The sequence below is a fragment of the Mya arenaria genome, chromosome 2, assembly GCF_026914265.1.
Source record: "Mya arenaria isolate MELC-2E11 chromosome 2, ASM2691426v1".
Lineage (NCBI taxonomy): Eukaryota > Metazoa > Mollusca > Bivalvia > Myida > Myidae > Mya > Mya arenaria.
This window is the reverse complement of record NC_069123.1, coordinates 13,711,204-13,721,756: the sequence shown is the minus strand read 5'-3', so window position 1 is coordinate 13,721,756 and position 10,553 is coordinate 13,711,204. Positions and strand designations below refer to the sequence as shown.

The following is a 10,553-nucleotide window of genomic DNA, read 5'->3' as shown; positions in this document are numbered from 1 at the left end:
GTATACATTCTCTCCAGTGTTCTTACTTTTTCCTACCATTTGAAAACACCATTTTCCCAACTTCTTGTTAAAACTTATAACTCCTACTATTTTGAAAAATATGATTAAATGTTTTTATCTACAAGTTGAAAGTGTTTTTCAGGGCTTAGTTTCATCACAGGTTTATTCCTATTCCTTTTTTTTCTTTCTATGGGCACTGCTTTTGAGTCTGTGTATGTTTAAATGGAACAACCAGCCCTAAGAGGTTGCCTTTATGTTGAGGGTATGTACAGAATGTTAATATCTTTTGATTAGTTTTCTGGAAATAAAATATAATATTTTAAGTACACAATCGACTGGTTGTGTCAGACAGGGCTGTTTGATATTGTCCCTTTCTGTGAATGGGTAGCTTTGCAAGTGGACCTTTTTATTGAAATTTTTAAAGTGACTATACACCAGATGGTAAAAAAATCGGCAAATGATGTATTTCCTCAAAACAATAGTAGAATTTTCAATGTGAGCCAGAAGGAGGCATATAAACATAGTTTTACATGATTAAAAGAGTAAACACAACAATCATGTTGCTATCTTTGAGTTTCCCCATTCAAAAATAGCGCGTAATTGTTTCACAGTTTAGATAATACCTGTTTATGAGTACATATAAATATACTGATGCTACTTTTAAACTAACTAGAATTTATGTGGTAGACAACCCCGGTAAGTTTCGAATTAAAAAAAATGTGCAAAAATTGCAAAAGATGCATGTGTAATAAGCAATGTGATACATCAGTAATTAAGATTCAATGCGTTGTACACAAAGATATCAATTTTATTTAAGTTTTTTACAGTTTTCTATTTTTCTTGCAATTGTATCATCTGGTGTCTAGTCCCTTTAATAAATGGCTTCTTTTTGTTTACTATTAATCAATGTAATTTACCACAGTGTGCATTTATTGTAAATACTAGTAGTTATGCTAATAAACAACCAGTACATAACACTGTTTGGTAATTTATAGAGGAGTTTATTTTATTTTTTTAGCTCACAGGACAATTTATTATTGCTCAGAGTTTTTATTTGTTTGAATGCATTGATATTCATGCATTTTCTTATGCTTAGCATGCTTAAATTGTGTGATATATTATCCCACGTGCCAATTTTATTCTTAAAATGCATACAGGATTCAATGATGCTATCATATATACATGTAGAACCTAGGGATATTAGCCAATTAGTAATAAAATATGGAATTATATTTTTTTATGTCTATTTCTTCATGAATGGTGGCAGATATTCATTAATATTCTTGGTGAATCTGAATATACAAGTATAAATATATGAATTAAATGATAGAAATGTTAAAAAAAAAATTTGATTTCTAACACAGTATGTTTTATCTTGCTATTACAGGGTAGATTTTGAACAATTTTATGAATAAAAATATATACTGTCAGTGACAAATATGTCGATAGCTGTTAAGCATTTCTTGTTATGTCAAATGCTGTGAAGCATTTCTAGTTATGTCAAGAGCTGTGAAGCATTTCTTGTTATGTCAAATGCTGTAAAGCATTTCTAGTTATGTCAATAGCTGTTAAGCATTTGTGGTTATGTCAATAGCTGTTAAGCATTTCTAGTTATGTCGATAGCTGTTAAGCATTTCTTGTTATGTCAATAGCTGTTAAGCATTTCTTGTTATGTCAATAGCTATGAAGTATTTCTAGTTATGTCAATAGCTGTTAAGCATTTCTAGTTATGTCGATAGCTGTTAAGCATTTCTTGTTATGTCAATAGCTGTTAAGCATTTCTGTTCTGTCAATAGCTGTGAAACATTTCTTATTATGTTAATAGCTGTGAAGCATTTCTTGTAAGTTCAATAGCTGTGAAGCATTTCTTGTAATTTCAATAGCTGTGAAGCATTTCTTGTAATTTCAATAGCTGTGAAGCATTTCTTGTAATTTCAATAGCTGTGAAGTATTTTTAGTTATGTCAATAGCTGTGAAGCATTTGTGGTTATGTCAATAGCTGTTAAGCATTTCTTATTATGTTAATAGCTGTGAAGCATTTCTTGTAAGTTCAATAGCTGTGAAGCATTTCTTGTAAGTTCAATAGCTGTGAAGCATTTCTTGTAATTTCAATAGCTGTGAAGCATTTCTTGTAATTTCAATAGCTGTTAAGCATTTCTTGTTATGTCAATAGCTATGAAGTATTTCTAGTTATGTCAATAGCTGTTAAGCATTTCTAGTTATGTCAATAGCTGTGAAGCATTTGTGGTTATGTCAATAGCTGTTAAGCATTTCTGTTCTGTCAATAGCTGTGAAACATTTCTTATTATGTCAATAGCTGTGAAGCATTTCTTGTAAGTTCAATAGCTGTGAAGCATTTCTTGTAAGTTCATTAGCTGTGAAGCATTTCTTGTAATTTCAATAGCTGTGAAGCATTTCTAGTGTTGTCAATAGCTGTGAAGCATTTCTTGTAATTTCAATAGCTGTGGAGCATTTCTAGTGTTGTCAATAGCTGTGAAGCATTTCTTGTAATTTCAATAGCTGTGAAGCATTTCTTGTAAGTTCAATAGCTGTGAAGCATTTCTTGTAATTTCAATAGCTGTGAAGCATTTCTTGTAATTTCAATAGCTGTGAAGCATTTCTTGTAATTTCAATAGCTGTGGAGCATTTCTAGTGTTGTCAATAGCTGTGAAGCATTTCTTGTAATTTCAATAGCTGTGAAGCATTTCTAGTGTTGTCAATAGCTGTGAAGCATTTCTTGTAATTTCAATAGCTGTGGAGCATTTCTAGTGTTGTCAATAGCTGTGAAGCATTTCTTGTAATTTCAATAGCTGTGAAGCATTTCTAGTTATGCCAATAGCTGTGAAGCATTTCTAGTTGTGTCAATAGCTGTGAAGCATTTAGTAATAGCTCTTATAGCAATAGCAATAGCTGTAGAGCATTTCTTGTTATGTGGATGAATTATATTGCTACAGTTTACCTTTTTTTGTTGTGGGCTTCGTTTTGGCAAACACTTTTTGAATGAATAAAAACTATGATTTTAATAATTACTTGTTGTTCTTTATTATCAGAAATATGATCAAATAACTTATTGGTTGTTGTTATAAGTTGTTGTTTTTGCATCGGCAGTGATGGCGTTTTGTTTGAAAAAAATAAATAATATTTTATCATCATAAATATGATGTTACCTTCACTCTTTTACTTGTTTTCTAATCATACAAGGTATCATAGTGACCATGACATTTAAAATTGACATAATTACATGGAAACTACAGGGTCTCACTCAGGCCCAAATATCACAAAAATACGTAATATAGGTCATATTTCAATCCCAATTTATTATGTCTCCCCCATTTATGGGGAGACATATTCTTTTTGCCCTGTCCGTCAGTCAGTCTGTCACACTTCATTTCTGCTCAATTTCTATAGAACACTTAGACCAAGGAACTTATATACTTGGTATGCTAGTTGGTCATGACTAGAAGATGACCCCTATTCATTTTGAGATCACTAGGTCAAAGGTCAAGGTCGCCGTGACCTTGAGGTGAAGAAACGGTTTCCGCTCAATAACTAAAGATCCTTTATATCCAGGAACTTCATACTTGGTATACTAGTTGTTCATGACTAAAAGATGACCCCTATTGATTTTGAGATCAAAAGGTCAAAGGTCAAGGTTACCTTCAGGTAAAAACCGATATGTTGGCGGTGACTTTAAGCTTAAAAATGGTTTCTGCTCAATAACTAAAGAACGCTTGTACCCAGGAACTTCATACTTGGTATGCTAGTTGGTCATGACTAGTAGATGACTCCTATTAATTTTGAGATCAGTAGGTCAAAGGTCAATGTCACCGTGACCTTGAGGTGATAAAACGGTTTCCGCTCAATAACTAAGGAACGCTTGCACCCAGGAACTTCATACTTTGTATGCTAGTTAGTCATGACTAGAAGACGACCCCATTCATTTTGAGATCAGTAGGTCAAAGGTCAGGGTTGCAGTGACCTTGATGTGAAGAAACGGTTACTGCTCAGTAACTAAAGAACACTTGCACCCAAGAACTTAATACTTGGTATGCAAGTTGGTCATGTAGATGATCCCTATTGATGATGTGATCAGTAGGTCAAAGGTCATGGTCACGATGACCTTGAGCTGAAAAATGTTTCCGATCAATAATTGAATAATGCTTGCGCCCTGGACTTCATTCAATGCAAACTGTGTGTACATTTTCCAAGATTAACCAACAACACGTTTTCCTCTTCGCTATTTAATACGGGTGAATAAAGCAAACTTCGCTGTTGGTTTATCTCCAGTCCAAAATTACAAATTTCATGTCCATCATTTATTTTTTCTCAGCTACGACCACACAATAGGGGAGACAAGCGCTTTTTCAAAAAAGCAATCTCTAGTTACATACTATAAGTGAGTTGTATATATCTTTAATCATGTTTTCACTCAGTTTAAAAACGCATTTTCTCATGTTTTGAATAAAATATGTTTTCAATATTTTACAGAAAACTGATTCTTAAGAAAAACAAAAACTTGAGAAATTGCTCAAAACAATTATGTAAAATGATTTTTCTTTGAAGTCCTGACCCAAGGTTTTAATCGACATATTCTATTAAAGAATTCACAAGGATGTATGCCTTTTCTTGCGTTTATATTGTATGGACAAAGTAAGGCATGCGAGCAAGTTCCATGAAGATTCAAGCGCTTCTTGGTAATTTGCTCGCTTGTCCCCATGCATTCATTCAGGATAAACGCAAGACGAAATGTCATCAATACTTATATTTACATAAAAATGACTAAATCTTAGCAGTAACTTTTTCCAGTCGAGTATTTGATCTGAAACAATTGTAACCGACAACATACGTTTGTATAAACAAAAAGCTGGTACATATATGTATTTGTATTGTCGCATATAATTAGTAAAATGACATTTTGCTAATACAATCAAAGCGCAATATTGAAATAAACAATGGCGTCATTATCCCTTGCGTCAGGTTTTATCTATTCAAAGGACTAGGTGAATGTCACCAGGGGCGGATCGAGCAATTGACGTTAGAGGGGTCGTAACTTAGAGGCGCAACCTTTTGACATACGCCCCTACCCCAGAACCGAAAGTGTATGACATAAACTATATGCATGGGGGTTTAAGGTTCCTCCATCAATCTGTAGTCAGAAATGGTGCATTTTTAGTGTATTTTACACTTACACCGGATTTTCAAACTCAAACATTTAAAAAAAATATTATACAGTACAAAGTGCATATTTGGAAAAAAAATATTTTTCAATATTTTTTACATATTCGGTATTATAATTTTTAGTAAGGAATTATATTTTTTTTTTTATTTTTTAAAAGTTTGAAAATCCGGTGCCAGTGGTATTTTATTACTTGTGATTCCATATTGACATAACAAATTAAACTTGGATGGATCTAGAGGGGGCGCACGCCTGGTGCGCAATCTCCAAATCTGCTAGTGGCTAGTGGTCATATAAGGCAGAAGTGTTTGTGGCGAGAAAAAGTCTGATGTATATTTGTCTCTCCCCCGTTTAATGCTAAAGGGTAATCTCTTAAACATTATAACAAACAGCATTACTCCAAAAAAAGGAAAAAGGCATCGGCTCGATCCATTCCTTTATCTGTTTAAAATCTGTTTGTTTCAATTTCCTTCCTAGAAAAAAATAAGAATCATAAATTCGCTCGGTTGCTTGCTCGCTCGTTTGATCAATCAATCAATCAATCAATCAATCAATCAATCAATCAATCAATCAATCAATCAATCAATCAATCAATCAATCAATCAATCAAAATCTATCAATCATCAATCAATCAATCAAATATTCAATCAATCAATCAACCAACCAGCCAGCCAATAAATAAATCGATCAATCAACCACTAACTCTATTTATATATACCGCTCTTTGTGCTGGTGGTGTGTAAGCTTATTTATACACGCACTCGGGCCTTGTCCATTCGGTGAGTGCTCCGATAAGATTGTTAAATATGACACAGTGGCTTGATGACAAAGGCTCACTAAAGTCACAATAAAAAAATTCAACTCGCCAAAATTATATTTTATACATACTTGAACATGTATATCATCAATATAATACATTGCCATAAACATAAAATGAGATTTGAAAAAAATACCCTATACTGTAATATGAAACAGTATAGGGTATTTTTTTTTCAAATCTCATTTTATGTTTATGGCAATGTATTATATTGATGATATACATGTTCAAGTATGTATAAAATAAAACTTTGGCTAGTTGAATTTTTTATTGTGACTTTAATGAGCCTTTGTCATCAAGCCACTGTGAAATATGAGTTTCGTTCGTGCAAAGTGCACAGACAGAGTGTAACCCTGGTAAGAGCTACACTTGTTCTATAAAGTGCACCAGTGAATAGCACTGTCACACGGCACCCCCATTTAAAGTCCCTCCTGGAAGACGATTAATATTTTAGTGGTGTGGCTGGGAATCGAAACTGCAACCCCTGGATTAACAGTCAAGTGTGCTACCACTAGACAACTGACACCGCCATCCGCAACGTAACGTCAATATATTATAAACTGTGTCACGTGATCAACCTTTGACGTTAGGCTACTGCCGTTCAGTAACATTTTAAGGTAAATTTTAGAAATAAATAACAAACCACAATTTAATACAATACTTCAATGTATCAATGCGTATTCAGATTATAAAGAACAACAAACAAAGAAACGTCGTATCAAATAATAATGCTTGATGAGTTCCAAAAAATAATACGATATTTAAAGTATATTTACCACGTAAGGCATTATCCGTAAGATAAAAAAAACAACATTTTTTTTTTAATTTTGAGGTAAAGAATTAGCCATACATTAAGGCATTTTTCGTAAGATAAAAAACAACAACAATTTTACAAATTTTAGGTAAAGAAAAAGCCATACTGTAGAGCGATTGCATAATTATGCAATTTTGTAAAATATAGTTAGATATTAAAGGGAGTACACAGAATGCGTTTATTTATGGCGAACTTGGACGTGTCAATTATCAGACATTAAGATTATATAATATTACAACATATTAGGTTAAGTTGCTATATATACGTACAGATGATAATAAATTCATTAAGAAAATATACCTTACATTGTTGTATGCTTGTGAAAGATACACAAATAATACAAGTTGGTGTTCATTGATACAAAACTTGTTAAGTATACTCGGATCTTATGATGTAAGTCTTAGAAGACGAATACCATTTTGTTTGAAATGTAATATCTTTATTCCGAGGTAAATATATTACATCATATTATATTTATAAGGAGCCCAAATATGCAAAAGTTTATGCAATCAGTTACATCTTACAATGAAGACATGTAAGAAAACTTAATATCTGTGAATATAATGCCTTTTTAATGAGAACAGTTAACATGTATGATGCTTTAAAATGTGTAATGCAAATAAAACTTACTCATTAATAATTACATATTTTAATTGTCTAATTTAACTCTCCATGCTATCATATATATCATATATTTCACACCAGTTGAAGCGAAATAAGCAGTGATATGATTGTGAAAACCATCCACCCCAGAAATACCACGAAGAAGAACGCATCGAGCGTCCGTCCGACCGTGTACCACGTGATCGTCGGTTCGTTCGGGGAGGCCTCGGGCCAAAAGTTGCTTTTTGCCGCCTTATCGTCCTTAAACACGCTTGAATCCTTTTCATAGATGACGCAGTATGGTGGTTTCGATGTGTCAATTAGTTCAAGAGAATCTTTCTTACTTATCATGCAGTGGTTAACGGGTGTTTCTGAACGATATTCGTCGAACTTCGGCTCCACCTCATTGGACTTCAGGGTCGGTTTCCTGTACCTGCAAAATCGAAGGCGGAGCAAACGAACAACGAATTTCACCCAATCTGGGATTTGTTCAGCCGTGTCTACTTTGTTATACACACGAAGCGTAATAATTGTGCAGAAAGTAACTGCACAGCTGTGAATCAGCATGTACATCATGAAGTACGCCATGTGCGCAACGGGGACGGAACTCTTGGGTAAGTTGTCACCCAGCAACGTCATAAAGACGCTGAACGCCAAGAAACACGTTACCGCAAATGACATACGTTCTCCCGAGGACGCCGGAAGGAGAAACACGCATGGATCGAGTACACTTAGCAAGGTAGGCGGCAGGATAACGTTTACGAGAAAGTACTCGTAATGACGTTCAATAAGCAACGTTACTTGAAAGTACGGCGTGTTTACGGCGGTGTTTTTTCCGTCTATAGAGATTTTTCTCAAAGACCATGTACTGCTCTCAATGTAGCTAATGTCTCGAGCGCTGTTACGAATAATTGGGTGTAAGGTCACTTCCGTTGTGTCGTAGCCCCACACCGCTATATTGACGTCACATGTTTGTTTGTCGAACGGAAAGTCGGCCACATCAACCACACAGGCCGCCTGGAATACGATATTCGAACCAAAATATGAATACAATGAATATGAATATAAGACTAAAAGAGAGCTCTGCATGGAAAGACGATTTGAAATGACATGATTACAGGTGAACGTAAACGTCCTTGAGTTTAAATGTATTAAATGCCTGTTAAGGCCATAGTTGAAATCTACGATAAGATGTCATATGATTGATTCCACAATCATACAGGAGCGTAGCTAGCCCTCTAATTATGTGGATTCATAATTGTGCCAGAGGGGTTCGGGGGCATGCCCCCTCGGAAATTTTTGAAAACCATGGTGCAATCTGGTGCATTCTTGGCATTCTGGGGTGCTTTATTTAATACTGGAAAATGGACAGTTTTAGGATCATGTAGTCAAGTACGTATACTGCAACTTTGGCTGATTTTTCTTGTCAGAACCTGTGGATTCAGCCGCGTACTCGTGTATAGGCAGCTACGCGCCAGTCATATAATTTATATGGACTGAATTGAAACTGAGTAGTTTGTCCTAGTATCTGAGAACAAATGTCCCTTAAAGGCCTAGTTTAAGGAATGTTTGCTATGACAATCCCCTGCTGTGCATCTCCTGCTAATTGCACTGGTGTCACAGAAGGGGCCAATTTCCTGTGTATTTGTTTATTGACTCAGGGCCATTAAGGTGCAACGCGACTATGCATTTTTTTCGAGTAACTGTCTGAAAATTGGTATACGAATAGAAGAGCATATGCCCAATTAGGGACTGTTTTTACATTGTCAATATTCGAAACAGTTTTGAAACTATGACTCCTCAAAATATACCACTGACGTCAATTTTGAGACGTCTCTCATATTTTTGCGTTCCAGCTACAATAACCGATAGTTTCACCAATTCTTCGTTTACCGCTAAGAAATTTAAACCTCAAGTGCGTTTTGTGAATACGTTCACGCACATATATTTTTCGTTCTCTTGTTTTACGTTATTTATTTAAAATTCGTCTTTAACGTCATTTTTCTCGGGAATTTTTTTTAGAAGGATAAATCTAGGCCTTTTATGTCAATATACCTCTATTCCCGCCATAATATTCCAGTAGACGGTCTGGTTATTGTTTATTCTGAGCCTGTTCGAAGTTGCTGCCAAATCCTTCACAGTGGTCGCTGGATTCAAGAGTAAAAACTGTGGGGTCCAGATAGTGCTGGAATCCAATGAAAACGTTGTTTTCCCTCCAAGTTCGTCTTTATCCCATTCTGGCAAGTTGGCTGCCGTCCATCTTACTTGCATTGCCGCCACGAGGTCAATTTCGCCGGAGATTTCGTCAAAGTTTGTCAACCCAAGGAGAGTAAAATCGATGTCAATGTCAATCGACTTCGCAAGATCTATAACCGGCAGAACGACCGTATCAATGTTTTCAACAACGTCGAAAATGCGTTCCACTACCTGGGAAACATTAAGGATAACATCACTCTCAGATGTAGTTACAACGGGCAGGTTGTTGATAGTTTCACCAGGAACATCATGATAATACTCCTCCTCCCCTGCCGACACGAGGCTCCTGGAGCACGTAAACATTGCCCACAAGATATATAATTCTCGCACTAAAGACCACTTCATCTTCGATGTATCCATTCTAAAATGAATTCAATCTCTGGTAAATTTCAATGCCAGGTTATACATATACGTACGTGAGTCCGCCAACATTTAAGGTATTCAGTGTACAATGGTGTGATTTGTTTATGCCTGGTGACCCCGTATTATTTAGGCATCATATGGAAGGCTTTGTTGTGTAGAGAAAGAATATGAAAAAAATGACACACATTTTTTTACGAAAACCCAGCTTTCTTGACGCTGAAAATTTGCAAGAAGGGGCAAGTCTGATTTCAGTAGAAATTAAAATACAAACTGCGCTAACTGTATCTGTTATGTTTTTGTGTTGATGTAGTCAATCATTTATTTTACATATCAGTATTCAGCAAGCGAAACCCGCTCATATAATAAAACATACACAATTGCACATCGGAAACATTGAAGGCCCACAAAGATTTGAAAGTACGACAAAAGACCGATGAAAATTGAAGCTTATTTGTATATTGAAATGGCAAGTTGTTTGTACATTGGAATTGCAAGCTTATTTGTATATGTAATTGCAAGCTTGT

At 35.1% G+C, this 10,553-nt stretch overlaps 1 protein-coding gene across 1 annotated transcript; it reads right to left on the bottom strand.

Annotated features, from left to right (window-relative positions):
- Window positions 1–7,503: 7,503 nt before the first annotated feature.
- Window positions 7,504–9,969, bottom strand: LOC128213418 (acetylcholine receptor subunit alpha-like). The gene is made up of 2 exons (XM_052919095.1): window positions 9,466–9,969; window positions 7,504–8,427 (listed from the first exon to the last, which is right to left on the bottom strand). The coding sequence occupies exons 1-2, from the start codon at window positions 9,967–9,969 to the stop codon at window positions 7,504–7,506; spliced, it is 1,428 nt and encodes a 475-aa protein (XP_052775055.1).
- Window positions 9,970–10,553: the final 584 nt, after the last annotated feature.